The following is a 22,944-nucleotide window of genomic DNA, read 5'->3' on the forward strand; positions in this document are numbered from 1 at the left end:
GGATTGATTTTTATTTTACTATTCCTTATGACAAATACTCCAAATACTCTAGTATAATACCATGTACTACGCGATACAAAAAAAAAGAAACATCAAGATCTTATAGTATATTAAAGCAATATGCCTGGGCAGATGTTATAAATTACGCTTTTATTAAAAAACATAAGCTACCTTGCAATTATATCTATAAGAGGGCAAAAGTTAGTATGGATATTAATAATGCAAAATATTTTATAAAATTCCAAGCCAAATATAAGGACTGCAATGAGGATTTATTTGGATGGTGCTATAAGAAACCTGAAAATCTTGAGCCTTTAGAAGTACATATTTTAACAAAAGATACTCGAAGGGAAGAGCGTAATCATTTTTCAAAAAGACCTCTTATGGGTTCAAAAAGATTGAAAATAGGCGAGGAGTTGGCCACAGACATACCCGCAAATTGGAGAAGAAAAAATACCAAAGATATGGAGTTTGATTGCATTTCACCACCTAATTGATATACAAATAATGTTTTAAGCAAGGCTAAGCAAAATTATACCGACAATTTACTTAAAATTCCCCAAAAAAATGTTTGAGAATCATTGGTTGAATTAAAACATACATCGTTAGCTGGAAACATTTACAATATAGGATGTGATCCTCTTGAATAAGGAATATTGTAGACTGTCAGTTGATGCTACTGGAAGTCTGGTTAAGAAATTAAAGCGCACCAGTTTAAACCTTATATCTGGAGATATATTTTTATATGAAGCGGTTGTTAGTCAAGGGTTTGGACATTTTCCTGTGAGTCAGATGATATCTGAAAGGCATTCTACAACTGTAATATCTTTTTGGCTAGATATGTGGATCAAATCTGGAGCGAATCCACCAAACGAGGCAGTTTTAGATTATTCAAAAGCTCTTCTTGGAGCCATGTGCAAATCATTTTGTTCATGTGATCTTAGGACTTACGTAAAAAAATGTTTTTTAAACCTGAACGGTTCAAACTGTGATATACCCACATGTTTCATAAGAATAGACGTTTCTCATATGTTTAAACTTTTTTGCCGTTTAAAAATACTTAATGGAATTAGAAACAAACGATTAAAAGAACTTTATGTACGTGGATTTCGATTATTATTAACTTCAACAACGTTGGAAATGTTCAAGCAAATATTAAAATCCTTAATGACAGTTATTTTAAGTCCCACAGATGGTTATCTAGATGAATGCAACACGACACCAAATTCTTCAGAATGTTGTAGAATGTTTTTAGTTTTTTACTGTCATTAATGAAAACCTCTACAGCACACGATAACGACAATACCTTCGACGAATTGGAAATTCAAGATTTGGAAAATGTAATTGAGGAGTTTGATGAAAATTCAATAACAATCTATGAGCAAGACGAAGTAAAGATTTTCATTGATCAAGAAGAAAATGAAAGTAATATTGATGCTTTAGTTGAAGGTAATAGAAAATCAGCATACTACTTACCAGGATTAATGAAAGATTTGAAACGTTATTGCTATAATTTTCCCCTATGGACTGGAGTGATGATTGATAAATTTAAATCTCCTTATGTTACTGCTATTAGTTCATCTGTTGAGAATGATTTCAATAAACTCAAAAATGAAGTATTAAGATTTTCAGAAAAACCCATAACTGCTGACCGTTTCGTAATTCGGCATGTTCAAAGTATTAATGAACATAGCAAATTATTCAGAAGTAAACAGATAAGATTTACACATGACAATGAAAAAATCCAGAATACAATTCATAGAAGAGCAAGTAGTGATGGTAATGCCAATGGCAACAGTGATCACAATGACTCTGATAATAATGTTTTCGATTACAATGAAGACAATTTGAATGATAATGATTATGGCGATTCAGAAGAAATTAGTAAGAACATGGAAGAGGACACCATAACAACTGAAAAATCTGCTGATAACCATAATCGTCTTACACGCAGTTACAAATCAATTTTTGACAATATTGATTATACTTACGACAGAAAAGATAATGATTTAGAATCAAATGTTTGCAAAAAAAGTGACTTCAATAGTAGAAAAAACGAAAATGATTCAAGTTCATTTGAAAGTTCATATGATGATATCGAGAACTGGCGAGGAAAAGGAAAGAATCCTAATACAGATCTAATTTTGCCCAAAATGAAAAAAAAGAGTTCTAAATACATGGATCCAACTCCTGAAATTGAAAGAATATTAAATAAAAGTTTACGGTCAAAACATCAGACATTATTAATCAATGGCAGTATGAAAACACCAATTAAAATAAATAAAAAAAAAATATTTACTGTCAAATACCTGTGCTTTCGACTCAGTATGCATTATTCTTGCTATGGCATATACTGATTGCAAACACTATCAAGAATATATGAAAAAAAGTTCTAATGAACTATTGCTATTTTGTGAAGAATTAGCTAAAAATGGACCAAGTTCAATTATTTACAAAAAACGTCTTACTATTTTAAAAACAATATTCAACAATGATTCAGGATTTAATGATTTATACTTATTAACGCAGAATGCAATGTTCTTCATATAATTAATGTTTTACTGAAAAATATTCCATCAGCAACGCAAATAATAAGATGTTCAAATAACAGCTGTGTGGTGAAAGAATTTGGGTCTCCAACAATAATTGTTAAACTTAGTAATAATTTCTTAAATCTTCAAAAGGATTTAAAACAATATTGCAAAGAGATCCCAATTGAGTGCACAGAATGTGGTCATAATGCTGTATCTAAAAGGAAACTGCATGGGCATCTTTTTATTGAAACAGACATGTATGAAGCATTAACAATGTTAACAGATTTCCCTTTGGAAGTTGAAGTCAATAATACAAAGTGAGTATTATAACATTTATTTTAATAAGAAAAGTGATCAACTGTACCATTTATTGGTAATTATTCAATTAAAACATTTTAATTGAGAATTTCATTAATGATATGTTACAGTTATATATTATATGTAGCAATAGCTTATGTACCTGGACATTATGTATCGTACACTCGTCGTATAGGAGGCCAGTGGGAAGTCCAAAATGATCTTCAAAAAAAGTTGCAACATGTCGTAGTCCAAAAAACACGTATATAAAGACCCATATGTTGATGTATGGATTAAAATAAATCACAAAAATATTTTCTAAGTAACTATTAAATATTAATTATGAATAATTTAAAAAAAAAGGTTTTCGTTAATGACATTAATTTATTAAATAATATTTTAAATTTTTTAATAACGTTTATAAAATAATATGTCTTATTAATTTTAGTCTTTGAAGATGTTTGAATTTTTATTTTATTACCATTTTAATATCATATGAAATATATTTTAATTATTTGTAATTTGTTGCTCTTATTTATTACACAATGTTACTAAATTTTCTCAAGCTTATGTAATTATCTATATACAAAATTTCATAACTTATATATATACCATTATTAATAGCAATGTATAACTTACAAGTAAACAAAATTATTTAAATTTATCGAAGAGTCTCGCTAGAGACTCCTTTCTGTGCATAAGTAACACCGACCGATAGCGTGACTATTATACATTAAGTTTCGTCTCGGCGCTCGGACCTCTCACTCGCACGCGTTGGTTGAATGCGGAGTGCGAGAGAGACAGAGCTAAAAACTGCAGTTTTGTGGGTCTTTTCTTTCGTTCCGTCGTACGGTGAGATGCGGCCGCCCAAACTTCCCCTTCCAACGCCGTAGCAACCGCCACGCGCAGTACCGCTATCGTACCGCGAACCTCATACACAACAACAGCTATTCACTCTGCAAACGCCGCGGAACCTACAACATACTACCGTCTTCTCGTCGTCTCGTGCATTGTACATTATTTTACGCGGTTTATTGTAATACAAAACAACAGCTACGTGCGGTGCAACTCCTTATGTTATAGGGACATAGGCGCACATAGGGGGGTGCTTGGGGGTGCTTAGCACTCCCAGGTTTAAAATTAGCACCGCATAAACTATTTAAAATATTTATTACATAGTCATATCTTTTGAAATATTTTTATATAAATCTGTTTATGTATATCAGGGTATTTTGAAAATATCAACAGTTATCTTTTGCGGGTTTTAATGAATAGTCTATTAGCCAGCTTTATATTGTCGCGGTCGTTATCGCAACGACCGCGGCGTCTCCATCGACGTCCGCGAGATCGCGACCGAAAACCGGTTAGCGACGGCGGGGTCGGCAGCTTTTGCCCGACCGTCCTCGACGCTGCACACGTTCCTGAGTGTTTTTGTAAAGTGTGTAAATAAACGTATTCATACCAAACGGCGTGTCGAGTAATTATTCAAGCCCCATCCCGATAACACCTACATTGGCGCAGTCGGAAAAGGAGTAAGGTAAGTGCTAATTTTAATAAAAATAATTTTACGTAAATTAAATTAAATTAGCACATATCAGGTTAAAAGAACCTACAATAGGTGTCCTGATCATATTGGTTCCTAATATTTTTTTTGTTATTCTGATTTTTTATTATAAATAAAATATTAAGGGATTGTCCAATCTAAGGTGGTTTAGGCTATTTATAGATTGGAAAGTACATATCTCTAACAGCGATAGCCCGTGTTACGTAATTTCGTATCTATCGTAATTTAATTAGATAGATAATAGCAATTAAATTTAATCTCCACAATGGTTGCTAAACGCATTAGTGAGTTAAATATTGTCGATATTTACAGGGAATTATCGAAACGTGGTATTGAGACCGGGGGGTCCAAGGCCGATAAACTTTTAGCATTAGAAGAGTATATTAGGGCTAAGGAAAATATGGATCCAGGATCAGTACGGTTTGGGGAAACTGACGAGACGTCAGCCCAGGTACCGGGAGGGAAAACATCGGTGGCTCAAACTGGGGAGGAGGAGGTCGACTCTGAAAAGAGTTTGATAAACCAGTTCATGGAGCAGATGTTGGATAGGCTGGAGGGGTTGGAAACAACGGTCGACAAGCAGCAACTGACAATCGCTACTCTCAGCGAGAGCGTGGAACGCTTGGAAAGGGAGTTAGCCGAAGAAAAGCTCAAGTCAACCGAACGGGTGGAGCAAGCAAGTTGCTCATGCCGTGGAAATACCCAACAACCATCAACCAGCGATATATCCGGAGCAAATCAGATTTGCCCGGACGAAAGTCAAAATCTTCCGGTAAAAACTCAAAGTGTGAGTTTTGAGAGCCGATGGGCGAACATACGGAGCAGATTGACCGGGGAAAACCCAAGAAATCGGAGTTGTACCGGAGTTTCCGTTAACCAGTCCGGAGTGTCCGGTGAAATGTCCGGTGTCTTCGGTGATCTGTCCGGAGTGTCCGGCGAAGGGTTCGGTAGAAGTCAAAGGGAGGCGTTACGGAGTAGTTCTTCCGGTGTAAAACGCGTACATTTCCCCGACAGCCTGCTCATTCCACAGAATGAGTTGAATATGGCCCGTGCGTCGATACCAGAGTTTGCCGGTAAGAGGGAGGAAGACCCAGTGCGGTTTTTGCTCCAGGCCGAGGCAATACTCGAAGAAACTGGTATCCACGTGGCTAGATGGGTGACCGTTTTGGCCCCTCAGCTGAAGGCTCAGGCAGGAACATGGTGGGGAACCATGAGAGCGTTGGACTTACCATGGCAAGAGTTCAAATCTGAACTATTGGAAAAGTTCAACGGGGACGAATTACAGTCGAGCCTACAATCGGAACTGTTAAGTACCGCTCAGACCAAGAACGAAACACTGGTGGAGTACGTTCTACACAAGTACCAGTTGTATCGGAGGTTAAAACTTGGGCTGACTGAAGAAGCGGTGGTAATGACAGTGATTGGACTCATGCGTGATGAATTTAGAATTCATGCACGTATTCAGCGACTGAGAGCGTTCAGTGAATTACGAGCGCTTGCCCATGTTCTGGATGGAAGCAAGGCCGTAATACCGGTTTAGGCGGGAGTGAGCACTGGCGGACCACCAAAGTTAAAATGGTGGGATAACCGGAAAACTGAGAGTGCTGAGAAATCCCAAGTGCCAAATCCGAAGCAACGACTTACTACTGGATCAGGATGCAGAGTATGTGGTAGTCATGACCACTGGCAAGCTGCATGTCCAAAAAGAAAGTCGGAGTCGGGAAACGCCAAAACGACCGGCGGGACCGCCGGGTCCCGACCGGCCAGGAAGTAACCGGCGAAAAAACAAAGAGTCGTCCGAAGAGAAGTAAGCAACGAAGTTCTACTTCGGCAGTTGGTAACGTTTCGGTACAGGAACCACAAACTACCAAAACTGACCCGGAGAAAAGGAACTTTGGAGTGTTACGGACCGGAGACTCGGGAAAGGGTCCGAAGAAAATGGGCCAGACGAGTTCTGAACCGGCGAATTCCGGTAAGGACGGAATTCCTCCGGAGGAAAACTTAGGTCACCCGAAGATAACCTCCGGAGTGAGGAGTTGTCCGGTGAAAACCGTCGAACCTCCGAAAAAACATCGGAGAAATCGCCAAAGCCATCCGAGAAAATCCATTGAAAGCGACGTTCCGGTGAAGGAACCACAGTTCGTGACAATGGACCGGGTAAATGGTTCTGCGACGGAAAGGTGGAAAGACCACCTGGACAACAAGGCGGGAAAATCAATCAGGATTGGAAATGTTTCGGACAAATGTGAAGATATCACCGAGGTGAGTTATCCTTCCGATAACAATGTCACGAACAGCGTTTCAAGTGATGCGGAACAAGAAAACTTAACACAGCAGTTGTTAATTTGTCCGGTCACATCCGAAGATTTTTCCGAGGAGTTCATTCCTTATCCACGGGAAAATTGCAAGAGGAGAGACTCAGATACAGACTCAAAGTTTGAGTTGAGACAACGCTTCTCGGATCTGCGGACCGGAGAGTTAGAGTCTCCAGCAATTGCAACGGTGTCAACGGGGAAAACAAGAGTAACGGATGTTCCGTTACCGGCCATAGAACTAGAGTTTGCACTCGGGGCAGTAGTAGCGCTACTGGACTCCCAAGCGGCGAGGACTTACGTCAAACCGTGGGTGGCAAAGAAGTTTGGCCGGAGTTTTAACGAAGAACCGGAGACTATCCGGATGACGAACGGTCGGACCCGAGAAATTACGGAGTTTTCCGAATTTCGGGCCTGAATAGTGGATCTGGAGGTAAGCTTCAGGGCGGCAGTGTTTGACGATCTCATTAGAGATGTCTTCCTGGGCCATGATTTCCTCGTGGAGCAACAAGTCGCATGGGACTACAGTGGTTGCATAATCCATCTGGGGAAAGAAAGACGTGTTTCCGTGAGTTGGAGAAATCCAGTAACTCCGGTCACCGTAGGAGTGGACTTAACAACCGCAGGTTTACCCGAAGGAGAGTACGGTATGCGGGTCAAGGAAGTCCTATGCCGATATCCGGAGGTTTTCTCCGGAGAAGTAGGCAGAACTCGGGTCATAGAGCACCAGATCCGTCTCAAGGATCCAAATCCGGTGGCTCTAAACGCTTACGGGTACTCCCGAGAGAAAAACGAGGTGATTGCCGAAATGGTGCGAGACATGGAAGAACAGGGTTTTGTTGAACCTAGCATATCTCCATGGGCTGCACCGGTGGTACTGGTGAAGAAAAAGGATGGTTCACGTAGATTCTGCGTTGACTATCGCCGTCTGAACATGCAGACGGAGTCGGACGCTCACCCGATGCCGGATCTCCATGACATGGTCCGAGGAATGGGTGGAGCGAAGATTTACAGCACCATGGATTCTAAATCAGGATACTGGCAGGTGGGTCTCTCACCAGAGACACGTCCACTCACGGCGTTTAGGACCCAAAGAGGATTATTCCAGTTCAGGGTAATGCCTTTTGGACTAAAAAAACGCCCCCGCCACATTCTGTCGCGTGGTAAGCGAAATCTTCCGTGGGTTAGTTGGTAAATTTGTGTTGGTTTATTTGGATGATATTGTGGTTTACTCCGAGAGTCCCGATCAACATCTAAACCACTTACAGAGAGTCTTGGAGTGACTCCAGTCTTACGGTCTCACGTGCCAACCGAAAAAATGTACATTCGGTGTGGCCCAAATCAAATTCCTAGGACACGTCGTGGACGATGAAGGAATAGACCGGGAGCCGGAAAAATTGACGGCAATACAGGAATTACCGGTCCCAAAGAAGACAAAAGACGTGTTGCGGGTGCTAGGCGTTTGTGGTTGGTACAGCCAGTTCGTGCCGCACTACGCCGAAATCACAGCACCGCTCACGAGTCTGTTGGCCAAAGGGACCAAATGGCGTTGGTCAGAAATTGAGCAAGAGGCATTCCGGAAGTTGAAGGAGTCTTTGGTGTCCGCACCACGGCTCTGTCCTCCTCTTCCGGGTAAGCCATTCAATCTTCAGACCGACGCAAGCGAGGTCGGAGTTGGTGCCGTGCTTTTCCAGCGGGGGGAGAGTGGTGACAGGAAAATCATTTCCTACGCCAGCAAGAAACTGAATCCAGCTCAGGGAAGATACTCAGCAGTCGAACGTGAATGTCTAGCCATAGTTTGGGCGGTTGACAGGTTCAGGCCGTATCTTGAGTCCGGTAAGTTTATGCTATTTACCGATAACGCGGCACTCCGATGGTTACAGCAGGCTCGCTGTACCAACAGCAAACTAACGCGATGGGCGTTACAACTCGGGGCTTTTGATTTTGAAATCCGGCACGTGCCCGGAGTAGAAAATGAAGCAGCCGACGCGCTATCCCGTTGTCCGGCGGGACCGGATACCGTGGACGAAGAGGCGCTGGAGAATAATATCCACGACCCCCCTGTGATTCGGCCCGGAGTGTCCGGAGAAATTTCCGGAGTCTTCGGTGATCTGTCCGGCGTGTCCGAAGGATCTGGTGTGGGTGTCACCCAGTGTGGAGCAATCCAACCGAAAAAGGACGACGGAAACGTAACGTTGCAAGATGTCCGAGAGTGGCAACAGAACGACCCGAACATACGGGAGATAGTTGCTAAACTCTCCGGAGACGGTGCAAGGTTCGGTCGTCTCCGAAATTGTACGTCATTCGGGACAATGTGTTGCACCGTCACCCCCGATCCATCACGCATGGAGAAGAGGGGGTGGTCGTCCCGGTAGACAAGGCTCCGATTATGCTACAAAGGTTCCACGACCACGAAGTAGCAAATCACCCAGGGTGGAAAGAAACGTACAGAAGCATAAAGAGTCGTTTCTTTTGGGCCGGTATGCGAGAAGCAGTGCGTAACTACGTGCGGGCGTGCCACGTCTGTGCACGTGTAAAACCACTGAATCGCAAACCAGAAGATCGGATGTGCACCCGAGTCCCACGTCAACCTTGGGAGATGCTGAGCATCGATCTAATGGGTCCATACCCACGAACGCAGCGGGGTAAGACAACGATTTTGGTAGTAACTGACTGTTACAGTCGCTGGGTAGAGGCGTACCCTTTAGGAAAGGCGACAACTAAATCGATTGTTGATACATTCGAACGGGAGTTGTTCCCACGGTTCGGATACCCGAGGGCATTATTGTCAGATAGTGGCCCGCAGTTCGTGTCAAAGGCAATGGGTGATGCACTAAAGAGGTGGGGAGTGGAAGGATGGACGACTCCAATATACCACCCACGTGCCAACCCGGTAGAAAGGCAAAATCAAGAGTTGAAGAAAGGGTTACGAACCTTACTCGTTGATAAGCCTCACCATCTGTGGGATGTTTACCTGCCACGCGTGTTGTTCTCCGTGAGAAGCCGAGAAAACCGAAACACCGGACAGTCACCCGCAAAAATAATGTTTGGCCGTGAGATCAAGGCCCCCGGAGATTGGCAGCTCGAGCTAGCCGAAGGATCTCCGGAGTTGTCCGGAGCAGTACGGAACCCTCCGGTAGAAACCGAAGATTCTCCGGTGGAACCGGATGATGTTCCGGTGGTGGAGGGGGGTGACCCGGTGGTTCTCGGTCCCAAATCTCCCAGTACCCATATACCCTCAGAATCCCCGGGAAGAGCATGTCTGTCGGTTGGGGATTGGGTATACTACAAAGCGCATCCGCAGTCAAGTGCGGAGAAGCGTTTTCACGCGGGGTTCGCCCCGAAATGGTTAGGTCCGGTTAAGTTGGGTAAGCCACTAGGAACCGGAGTGTTCTTGACGGAGGGTAAACACCCTACTAAGTTACATGTCTCAGCGATGAAGCGAGCTGTAGGACCGTCAGAGAACATTAGCTAACCATACCTTTGTTTTAGATGGCAGAACGAGCAAACCATCCGCCACCAACCCGCAACAACCGGCCATCCCGTGGCATGATCGCCACTCATGTGGAAAAGCTCCGGGCGATGGCCGCGCAGTTGCTGCGGGAAGCCAGGAGGCTGTCGGGCGATGGCCCAGAGGACACGGTCGGCGGTTGGACAGCCGAACGCGCGGCCACCGCGTCGTTCGGCCGGATACGGGCAAGCCCGACTGCGTGGGCTCTGTTCGAGCGGGGATTCGCCGAGGGACGTCGCTCTACCCGAGCGAACACCTCGCAGCCGGAAGCCGCCAGGACTCGGGCAGGACCTCCGGCGAGAGCACCACCCCGCCGAGCGGCGCCGGCGTACCAACGCCACGATGTGCGGGATAGGCGAGGCAGGTTCCAGCGGCCAGCAGTGGAGCAACCCGCAGTGCAGCCCTCCGTCCAGCAGCCACCCGTCCTACCACCAGCCCAGCAGCCCGCCGTCGAGCAGCCCGCGGTGCAGCCCTCCGTCCAGCAGCCACCCGTCCTACCACCAGCCCAGCAGCCCACCGTCCAGCAGCCATCTGTTCAGCTGCCACCCACGCCGGAGCAACAGCTGTCCGCGGTCGAGCGTTGGATTGAGGCCATGGAGGTGACTGCCGAGGCCCCGCACCCCGACCCGGAGTAGTCCGGTTGCTCGGGCGCGCCTCGCGGACTCGGGGGGGAGTATGTCGCGGTCGTTATCGCAACGACCGCGGCGTCTCCATCGACGTCCGCGAGATCGCGACCGAAAACCGGTCTGGCCGTCGCCGGCGGCACGGGCCGCCGGCGGCGGCTAGCGACGGCGGGGTCGGCAGCTTTTGCCCGACCGTCGTCGACGCTGCACACGTTCCTGAGTGTTTTTGTAAAGTGTGTAAATAAACGTATTCATACAAAACGGCGTGTCGAGTAATTATTCAAGCCCCATTCCGATAACACCTACAATATATGAAGGCATGAAAAATCAATGTTATATAAGTTCGTTTCCAAATGTCTGTAAGGTATTGAGAATAACAATTCCAATTTCTTAGTCAACGTGTGAACGCTCCTTCTCAGTTATGCGTAGATTGAAAAACTGGTTACGCACCAATATGGGCCAAGAAAGATAGAAAGATTTACCAAGCTATCTACGCTTAGCATTAGGAGAGATCTTACCAATAAAATAGAGGGGGAAATTATAATGCAAACATTTGCAATATCAAACAGAAAATTAAATTTTGTCTAACATTAATAATTAATGATTACATGTTATTATAACTTTTAATATAATTACAAAATATTTATTTTTATTTTTAATAAAATTTATAATTATTGCAATGCAATTGTTATAGTATTAGGGTGGTGTAGTGGGGGGTTTCGCTCCCCACGGGTCTGTGTATTATAAATTATTTCAGCACCCCCTAAATTCACACCCTATGTGCGCCTATGTATAGGGAGCTATTATATGTACCTATTATAACTATTTTAATACTATAATAATAATAATTATTATTAAGTAATTGTATTATTAATATAAAAAAATATTATATTCTGTGCATAAGTAACAGCACACCGACCGATAACGTGACTATTATACATTAAGTTTCGTCTCGGCGCTCGGACCTCTCACTCGTATTATATATTAATTCCAAAAACGCCCACATTTTAGTATTCGAAGCAAAATAATTGAATTGTCCAGAGATATCAAAGTAAAACGTACTTCGAAAAAATAATTGAAATCCTCAAAAAATCCTCACGGTTGAAAAAATAGAATTTGGAGCTTATTAAAGAAGTGAAATCAATACCCAAATTATGTGCCTCAACTTGAAAAAATATCTTATTAAAAAAAATGTCAAGATGTTCAACTGTACAAACATTGAAAAAAAATATTAGCACAGAACGGCGTGAATTACAGATAATCAACAAAAGTTCTAGTCAGACAGTTAAACTCGTAAACAACTAAACAAGTCAACAACTCCGATTTATGGGTAATTCATTATTATTGTACGCCGTTCTGTGCTAATATTTTTTTTCAATGTTTGTACAGTTGAACATCTTGACATTTTTTTTAATAAGATATTTTTTCAAGTTGAGGCACATAATTTGGGTATTGATTTCACTTCTTTAATAAGCTCCAAATTCTATTTTTTCAACCGTGGCCCTTTTTGGCACAGAACTTTGAGATTGATTTCACATCTTCATTAACACCAAAGTTCTATCTTTTCTCCCAATCTCTTCAACTTACGCACAGAAAGACTCTTTTACTTCTCCGAAGTAGATTTTTTGAGGATTATACATACTGCGGGTTACTTTTGATATCCATTTTATTTAATGACATATTAAAATTTATTTTTGAAACATTTAATTTAACTTCGTGTTTTTCAATTAAATACATTTTAAATCATATATTGCGTTTTTGTTCATATTTGCTAAATATTGAAGTTGGTTTAGAACGGATCGGACAAAGTGGGGGGGCTGATGAAATTTGGAAAAAATGTTTTGTAAATTGAACAATTTTAAATATAATATTATATACAGTATTATCACACACTAAAACTACTATATGAGTAGTGTGAAATATTCAATTATTCAACATTTTATGTTTTTGTAAGTTTAATATTTCTTCTTGGAGTAACATTTTTTTTTTTTAGATTCCATTTCAATTTTTCTAGTTAAAAGTTCTGTTTGAAGTATTTCTAAGGTTACCGCTGCTAATTGTAGCTCTAATTTGGACTTTTTTATTTTTATGTCATCTAACTCTGATGAAATACGTCCCATATCTTGCAGTTTCTTAATTTTATTTTGGGTCAACTCTTGTAAAGCGTCACAAATTTGTTTTTGAGAAGATAGATTTTTAGTGTTGGTTTCTTTGAATGGTGTGATTGATTAATGAGCATTATCTAACTCGTTTTCAGCTGCATTTGTAGCAGCATTCTTTGTAATCAATTGTGGTGAGATATTAGTTGTGTCATGGGTTATTGTTTCAGGACTGAGATTAGCTATAGACAACAAGATATTGTACAGATAATTTTAGTTTAATATAAATAATATGGTTAAAATATAAATGTTATTAAATCTAGTACTACTAGTACAACCCAAATTATCAACAGAAACATTAAATTCCTCAACGTTGCAATCAAAATGTATAACTTCCACATCCACATTCTCTATGATGTGATCATCCTTAAGTGTATAATCAAAAATTTCACATAATTTATTAGATTGACAATTTTTTTAATAATAATAGTATATTATACTATAAGTAATTGTTTATATTAATATTAATATGCTAGATCCTGTATTATGTCTGATAGGAACTAAAAGTTGGTGCATTTTTAAAAATAATAAATATTTATGTTTTAACTGCAAAACAACTAGTAAACTATACTTGAATAATTAAAGAAATAACTAAAAAATATGAGAAATATCGAATCTCATTTTGGTAATATTCATAAAAAGCTATAAAATTATGTGAAGATAATCAAATTGTAATTTCATTAGTAAAGAAAACAAAAGTAGTATTAACATTTGTTACTATTCCAGTTACTAGTTGAATATTTTTAAAATGTTGATTAATCAAAACAAAATTAGGTATTAGTAAAATGCAACAAGTACAAGATAGACTATATGCTCTACAAAAAATGTTCATTGAACAAAATTTAGCTTATAGATTACCTATAATAAAATATAATTATAATAATTATATATTATACTTACTAAAATATTACGTAAATCTAATATTTTAGATAATATGTTTAATAAAATGTAATGTAATAAATTATTACTATTATTATTATAATTATTATTACTAATAATAATGATGTAAACCTAACCTACCTGTACTTATAATCTTTCTAGTTGTATAACTAGTGTCATCATCGTATTTGTTTGAAAGTGGTTCAGTTCTATCACCAAAACTCCCAAAATAGTAGGGTTGTAATTGAAATTTGAATTCAATGATATAAAACATACAAAACACAAAATACCATAAATCAACAGTTTTAGTTATAATGAATCTTACCTTATCAGCAGTGTTAGGAACAGATAACAAAAAAATCATCTGGATAAAGATAAAGATAACAACACTAAATTTTATCTAAGATACAGATAAAAGATAAACAAATTTAATTCATCTAACAAAAAGATAAAAGATAAAAATATTTTATCCAGATAAATAACAGATAATTATAGAAATTAAAATTAAAACAACTAATTTAAAAAAACATATATAATGTCATGTAAGTACATGCCTATATAATATGTTTATTTTCGACTTAACTTATTATATCATGATGTGTATCACCAAACATTAACTTCAACACATATAATTATATAAGGAACCAATAAGATCCAAGGGACTCTAGGGAGTAACAAAGTATAAATAAAAATTTGGGAAGTCACCCTGCTGAAGAAGTGGTCGAGTGGACCAAAAACAAAATTCACATATTTAATAATATTTTTAGAAATAATATTTATTAAAAGTTAAAATAAAATATAAACATTATTGAGAAAATTAAATATCATAGAAACAAAAAAATATACTTCAAATGAAGTAATACAACTTTTTTTAATGTAAATAAATAAGGTAGATTATACAAAAAAATTATACAAGAAATTACTAGGCAAAACATAATAAAAAGGTTAGGTTATTAATAGGTAAGTAATTTGTTCTAAATCTAAATAATAAAAACAAATACTTCAAATCATGTTTTTTAACTTAAAAATTAATATGAATTAAAAATAAAAAGAATACAAGATAATGATTACCACACATAAGTCACATTATATAGGTATATTATAAGCATAATAATAAATATTAATTATACCTATTATAGATATTAGGTACAATATAAAAATGGTTTAGAAAGTAATATTAAGTAAGACTATTTTGTTGCAAATAACATCTACAACACAGAAGCATATCAAAATGTTCATCACTAAGACGATTACGTCTATGAGTTAAGATTTGGATAGCCCCACTAAAAAGTCTTTCAACTGGCGCTGAAGAGGGAATGGATGTATTGAATTTCATAAATACTTGTTTAACTACTGGGAATGAGTCCAATATATTTAGCTCTTTAACTTTTGAATTCAAAAAAGATAAGGCTTCAACACTAGACAAGTTAGAATTTCTAAGGGCCGAATCTGCATTGGTGGATAGTTCACCATTTGAAGAACTATTTTGTGATGAAAAAACATTTCTATAAATTTCAGTATCACTATCACTGTTATCAGAAATAGGATTTTCATATAAATCAGAACATTCAGAACCAGAATTTGTTAATTTGCATTCATTTATGAAAAGTTCTTTACACAAATCTATGCACCTGAGTGGAATCCAACTACATTTAAATAATGGATGGCTCATAGATGATATAATAAAACTTTTACTTTTTGGAGAACTCAAGTCGAACAAATAACTGAATCTTTTTTCAAGACTAGCAATAACGCAATATTTTAAAGGGCTACAATATGTTAACAATGATAACTCAATTAATAAACGCCTCAAAATAATAATGGTGGGGGCAACAAAGCCTAAATAATTACGTTTTTCTCCCTGTAATTTATCAAGAGCAATTGTTAATGGTTACATTATTTTACAATACTCTTCCAAAAATACCCATTCTGTATTCTTCAATTTAGCTAATTTTAATTCTAAAAATACAAAAGTAAGCTTCTCTCTAAACAATAATACTTTTTGAATCGCATCAAACGTGGAGTTCCATCTAGTCATTATTGGCACAGGAAATTTAATTTTGCAAATATCAAAAACTTTGTCTGATGCCCCAGTACTTCTACTTAATAGATTCCAAAATGAACTTAATTTACTAAAAACTTGTTTGGAAATATTTATATAGTTTTTATCGGTTATTTTTGCTACATCAGTAGTGGCTATTAAGTTCAAAGTATGGGCACAGCAGGTCAGGTGATCAGGCAAACTAAAATTAGTACAATCAGAACTATTTGATTTATAAAGCAACTGACCAACATCAACATATTCAATATCAATAGGACTGGACAGATTGTTTTCATTATCACTATCAATTTGTGTATCTTCATCAGTGTCTAACTCGTCTAAGTTACCTACATAAGGATCGGATTCAATTGTTGAGCTTTTTGAAAATGTGCGGAATGCTTTGCCAAAGTTACTAGCATTATCGGTTATAATATGGGTGATTTTAGAACTTTTAATTTGATAAGCATCACAAATGTCAGTTATTACATCATTAATGTTCAAATAATTATGGCTACCTTTTATTCTCTTACAAATTAAGACATATGAAGACCGTTTATATGAAAATTCATCGATAAAATGACATGTCATTCCCATAAAGCTCTTATTATTGGCACTCCATATATCCACTGTACAACAGATGTGTTTCTGTTTCTCAATTAAATTAGTCAACATGGATACATAATTGTCATACTTCACTTGTAATATTTTTGATATATTCTTATGGTTAGGAAGTACAGTTGAATCAGTAATGCCAGTTAGCCCTTGAATGAAACGACGAAATGACGGTTTTTCACAACAAACAATAGGTCTCATTTCTTCAACTATGTAATTAAACACTAACTCAGTAATCTGAAAAACAAAACACTTAATGTTTAATAAAATAAAAATGGCAAGATTAAAAATAATAACCAAAATATAACAATTGAACTAATAGAATAATATGAATTAAGAAAAGAAATCAAAATAATTAATAACTTTGTAAGAATATTTTCTATAGAGGAGTTAAAAATGTAACAAATGGATGAATGAGTTATATTTCCTAAGTATGCATTGATTGCACTAAGTATTATACTAATATAATATTATGGCATCCAAATTGTAAAAAAAATATTCATAAATTCATAATATTGACAATACTAATAAACATAATATAGATTATAAGCTTATAGTCTGTAAATAAGAATAATAAAAAAAAATATAGGCTTATGTAACTTACTCGACATTTTGTAATACTGGTTTTAAAGAATGGCAGTTGCATTTGTTTATTGGGAGTAATTGTTCCTTCAGCATGTTGAGTTGTCTTTTTGAATAATTTTTTACGGTCTCTAACTTTGGATAGCATTGATGCATGTTTAAACTAAAAATAATTGATTTAATTTTAAAAATATAAGCAATTGACTTCATATGTTATTAATGAAAACTTTAGATTCACATAATATTATTAGGTATCATTGACCTACCATTGACTAACCATAGAAATACAAAATGCATTTATATATATATATATTTTTTTTATATTCTATAATCAATGATATTACAATATTAATACATACCTATTATTCAATAGGTACGTATAAAAATAATATGTTTGTCAAATTTGACAAATTATTTGATCATGTGAACAGGGATTATTACATCATATTCAATCAAACAAGTACCAACAACAGTAAAAAAAAATATATATTAAATCTATAAACTAAATTAATAATAAAAAGATACATACCTTAATGTGACTAAGAAAATTTCCTGTTGAACCTTTTTGCCCTTGAATTATTTTTTGACATAATTGACATTGTGCAGACATTTTTTTATCTGTATCGTTATTACTTTTTATAATTTTAAAATATTTCCCGTCAAAAAGGTAACATGTATTAATGTTTTCAATTGGTTCTTCCGTGTTAATTATATTTTGATCATCGGATTCACAATCAGACTGGGTTAATTTTCGTTTACTCGAACTGGCGGTTGAATGTACCAAAAACTTATCCATTTTTATTATAAAATTAATAATGTAAACAATATATGAATATGTTCACCGACAAACGTACTTGTTCAACTAAAGAGTGAAGACTAAGACAATATTGTGTAATTTAATTTCGTAGACCGTAGTTATCACGACATCACATTTATTGATTTGAAGAAATAATAAATGTAATAAGATAACGAGTGGGGAAAATTGTTTACTTTAAAAATAATATTCTCAAGAATACATTTCAAAATAATACACATTACACACACAAGAGAACCCATGGTTAACGGCCGTTTTAGCCAGGCGGGTGGCGGGGGTAACCGGCAACTTTTCGTATCACGTAGGTACTATTATTAATTAATAACATTGAAAAGATATTTACGAGTATTGTGTATTTGTGTATACGAAATAATGTTTATTATTATTAAACGTCTTGTGCAATTAAAATTGGATTAGAAATAGTCCATAGATTTATATTATTTATAAATAGCATTAATTCACGTATTGCTCGACAGACTTATCAATTGTCGCGACTCTCTACCAGTGTTATTTACAGAATTGTATAAATATTTTTAAATTATAATTAAAATACGAATAATAGAACAGATGACAAGTTATAAGTTATAACCACCGCCGTCCCAAACAAAATTCCACAGAATATAATACTTTTATAAAATAATATTAATATTAATTAAATATTATTCATTGAGAAATAAAGATAAACAAGCCGTCTATTTTTTCCGTATTCACTATACGTCTGAAATTAATATAAATGATAATATATAATTCACATTGACATATCCTGATATTAATATAAGCTACTTATATAAATGTAATTATAAATAAAATTGTAAACCAAATACAGAATATTAATTACTAATAAGTAATAGGAATAATTTATAGTCTTCAGAAAAACGTCATATATTTTAGCCCTGGATGTTATTTTACGTACAAGTAGTGCCTGAGATAATGAAAATAAAAATGAAACATTTTGGTACAGATCTATCTAATTTTCACAAAAAATTTATCTTTTAAATTTATCTAGATAAGTCAAATATTTATCTAAAATAAATACTTAGATAACTTATATTTATTTATCTAGATAAGATAAAAGATAAAATAATTATTATCTGGATAATTTATCTAGATAAGTCCTAACACTGCTTATCAGTACTATTTTCAATCTTAGCAGCTTTAGTCAAATGTTCAAAAATAAACTTTAATTTCTCTATTTCTCTAGGCCCTGTGGTTTGATGTAGATTGTACGTTTCACTAATATTTATCCATGCTTCTTCTCTTTCATATGGTCTACCAGTAAACTATGTCATAAATATTTTTGTGTACGCTTCACCGGTTTCGTAGCCACTGTAAAACTTAATTAAAAATATATTTAAATATTAACGATCCTATACTACTGTACTCCAGTTCCAGTAGTGGATAGTGGACTATAAATAAAAATAGTACCTACTATTATACTCTGTTCAGGTTAAGAGTGCCCAGTCGCTCCGACGAAAACTAGTACTGTTCGCGCATGCATTTTGCTACTGGTCACAGGGAGCGCTGGGGTATGCTGACGCCAGCGCGCATCGCGTGATTATACGTAGTGAGCGTAGTATCACAACGTTTTCTCAACGCGCCGTGGTTGTACACTGTTATTTTTGATTATTTCGTGCCGTCTGTTTTTCATTTTTTTTTTTAATATGGATAATTTAAGCGACGAAGATAACCAAGCAGCAGGACCATCTCCGATTAAACCTGGAAATACCTGTAATAAACCTGGAAAAGTGAGTAACTATTATAATTTATAAAAATATACAAAATATACAAAATACAAACATAATTTTTTTATACTTCGGTCTGGCGAGTATTTTGAATATCTTTTGTACATTTATTTCGTATTTTGGCCATCAATATTTCTACACATTTTTTGTATATGTTCGTAATATTTTTTTTCGAATTTTTGTATTTAAATATATAATAACAATAAAATATTGTTGTTTCAGATTATCACTACGCTTGAAAGGCAGCGAATCGTAAATTTTTACAAATTTATTTTATTGTCAGACCCTGATAAGTCTGTAAGACAAATCAGGAAAATAATTTCGGACAAAATAGGTGTAGGGGAACGTACAATTCATAAAATTATCAAAGAATATAATATAAATACGAAGACGGTAACTGCTCCAATTCCAAAACGTTCAAGACAGTCCTACATCGATCAATTTGGTGATTTTGAAAGAAATGCTGTCCTTAGGCACGTCCACCAAATTTGGTTTCGACGCGAAATTCCTACAATGAACAAAACGGGATAGTCGAATTGCACTTACTACCTAAAAATAAATGGTCGAATTGCACTTGGGTTCAAAAAAGGTAATGGTTGAACTGCACTCGTGTAAAAATCAGGTAGTGGTCGAACTGCACATGGGCTCAAAAAAGGTATTCCAACAAAAATATCATGCATTTGAACGGGTTAAACGTTTATAAAACACTCATTTCCCTTCCCACTTACAGGCTTAGGACTGACAATGATTTTAATCATTAGCGTGGTTAAAAATTATTGTTTTATACATACCATTGTCCATTATGTTAATATAATATAAATATATTATATTATACCAAATTTTATTATTGTCATTGTTATAATTTTTATTTTTATAACTAATTTTAGCGTGTTTTCACATCGAAAAATAACTGTAGAACTTTCATTAAGATACAGTTTTGAAAGACAACCACGATGGGTACAACGCCATTTAACACCATCATTTACATGTTTTTCTTCGTAAAATGTATATTTTTTATACACAATTAAGTCACGGCCTCGTTCACTTTTAATAATTTTTAAATTGTCCATATTTACACAGCGACGTTCAAGTGTGTGCTAGTTGTAGTTTACACAGGTCTACATAATACGCGGTATAAAATGTAAGTATTAATCTCAACTTTTACTGATATCTATTTATTATCCGGTTAGGTTAGTTTCTTTCATCGATTTTTGGTGACAATAATTATCTACGTTATCTAAATTACATTTACGAACTGATATATAAAGCTAACAAATATGTACACCGTAGCGTTCGTATACATAAGGTTCGTAATATGTTTAACGTTTTCCAGTTTCCGCTATGCACGTTCGACTCTAGCAAGTGAAAATACATTCAGCTATGTCTAACAGCACGGTAATGTTATTATGCAGTTATGCACGTACGTCGTACACGTGAATGTCCATAGTGACCTTAAGGCTTGAATTTTAACTCTTTATTTTGAACGAGTGCAGTTCGACCACTACCTACTTTTTACCCAAGTGCAGTTCGACCATTACCTTTTTTAAACTCAAGTGCAGTTCGACTCAAATAAGTGCAATTTGACCATACCCGAACAAAATTCACCAATCTGTATTCACTGATAAGAGTTTGCCAGTAATATCAAGAACCAATTTGTACCACCTTTTGAAAAAATGGATTTTCGGTACACAAAACGGAGTCGAAATAGTGCTATGACCGAAAGAAATGAAATAGTTGGGTGGCGTAGGGATTATTTGGCAAGTATAAAGAAATAAGAAGTATAAGAAACCAGGAGAGTGTACAAAAAAAACGTGGGTCGACACAACTATACAATCCCAACGCGACGCATTCCACAAAGGACTAACAACTGGCGCTGTCAACCCAGTTGGCAAAGGGAAACGTCTCATTGTTCTGCACATTGGTTCGGAAGACGGGTTTCTACCTGGTGGTTTGTTGTGCTTCGAATCCAAAAAAAAATACGCTCGACTACCATGATGAAATGAATTCAGAGACCTTTCGTGAGTGGATGGAGGGTATTTTACCACGTCTACTACCAAATTCCGTCATTGTTATGGATAACGCGTCATACCACTCGGTGAAGGTCGACAAGGTCCCCACATCGAATACCCGAAAGGCGGACATTATTCAATGGTTGGAGAGTAAGGGAGAAGTCGTGGACCACCATATGGTTATCCCTCAACTTCTCCTAATTGTTAAACGCTTAAAAACATTACATAAACCAACGTATGTGATTGATGAATTGGTAAAAGCTAGTAACTATACCGTTTTAAGACTACCACCGTACCACTGCGAACTTAATCCCATCGAACTTGCTTGATCATCTGTTAAAAACCATGTAAGGATGAACAATACGACGGCGACGTACAAACTACCGGATGTAAAATATCTATTAATTGAGGGCATTAACCGCGTGGACGCAAATATGTGGAAGAATTTTATCAAACACACAAAAGGAGAAGAAGAAAAATTTTATCAAATAGATTTTATTGTTGACGACGTCTTGTAAGCGGAAATGACGAATTTGACTATGACAATCACGGGAGACACATCGTCAGAGACATCATCTGATTCAGATTGAAATTTTAAATTGTAAATATTTTTCTTTTTCTTTGTTATTATTTATTTATAATTTATATTATTTTATATTAATGACGTTTTTAATTGTTTCGTAAAAACATTTTTTTTTTAATTTGTAAATATTTTTTAAAATACTCATGACGTTTTTAATTGTTTCGTAAAAACATTTTTTTTTAATTTGTAATTATTTAAAAAAAAATTAAACTTGACTATTAATCAAATTCAAAAAAAAAAATTTAAATGTATTTGTATATCATTTGGATTAGAATATATTATAATATGTTACACGACGGAGAAAAGATATTTTGTTTTTATAACAAGTTGTATACATGGTGGAGCGCCGCTGGAATCCGACAGTTGACAGCGGCGGTCGTACAATGCCGACCAATCACAGAGCGTCTGATGTCGCCTGGGGGGTCTGACAGTTGCGGCTGCTCAGTATGCATGCGCGAGTTTGGGCACTCTTAACTTGAACAGAGTATAGTAGTATTAGTAACTGATATCTATGATTAGTACTCATAAGTCATAATAATTTAATATGTACAAAGCACGGACTAAGATATAATGGACTGGCATCGAATAGGCTGGGGGAGTAGGAGGGACCGAACATCAAATGTTATGTTCTCTCCACCTCTCCACCATCATACAAAAGTCCGAATGATTAGAACGCCATCTA

General features: G+C 36.5%; 2 protein-coding genes and 2 pseudogenes across 2 annotated transcripts; 2 read left to right on the forward strand and 2 right to left on the reverse strand.

The window, feature by feature from the left end:
* The first annotated feature begins 1,243 nt into the window (after positions 1-1,243).
* LOC149054494 (uncharacterized) lies at positions 1,244-3,165 on the forward strand. Its single transcript, XM_089229969.1, has 2 exons — positions 1,244-2,851; positions 2,963-3,165. The coding sequence occupies exon 1, from the start codon at positions 1,272-1,274 to the stop codon at positions 2,355-2,357; it is 1,086 nt and encodes a 361-aa protein (XP_089086095.1). The 5' UTR covers positions 1,244-1,271; the 3' UTR covers positions 2,358-2,851; positions 2,963-3,165.
* Positions 3,166-3,371: 206 nt separating this feature from the next.
* Positions 3,372-11,193, forward strand: LOC149054495 (uncharacterized). The gene is made up of 2 exons (XM_089229970.1): positions 3,372-4,368; positions 10,200-11,193. Exon 2 carries the CDS (start codon positions 10,200-10,202, stop codon positions 10,851-10,853), a length of 654 nt encoding a protein of 217 aa, XP_089086096.1. The 5' UTR covers positions 3,372-4,368; the 3' UTR covers positions 10,854-11,193.
* A 1,571-nt stretch (positions 11,194-12,764) lies between these two features.
* Positions 12,765-13,384, reverse strand: LOC149054496 (uncharacterized; annotated as a pseudogene).
* Positions 13,385-15,056: 1,672 nt separating this feature from the next.
* LOC149054497 (uncharacterized) lies at positions 15,057-17,910 on the reverse strand (annotated as a pseudogene).
* Between the last annotated feature and the right edge of the window lie 5,034 nt (positions 17,911-22,944).

This window comes from Diuraphis noxia, unplaced genomic scaffold, assembly GCF_037042655.1.
Source record: "Diuraphis noxia isolate RWA-SAM2 unplaced genomic scaffold, SU_Dnox_SAM2 contig0006, whole genome shotgun sequence".
Classification (NCBI taxonomy): Eukaryota; Metazoa; Arthropoda; class Insecta; order Hemiptera; family Aphididae; genus Diuraphis; species Diuraphis noxia.

Bases quoted from the DNA above. Each gene is read 5' to 3' on its own strand.
- LOC149054494 (XM_089229969.1), top strand. From the start codon at position 1,272: ATGAAAACCTCTACAGCACACGATAACGACAATACCTTCGACGAATTG.
- LOC149054495 (XM_089229970.1), top strand. From the start codon at position 10,200: ATGGCAGAACGAGCAAACCATCCGCCACCAACCCGCAACAACCGGCCA.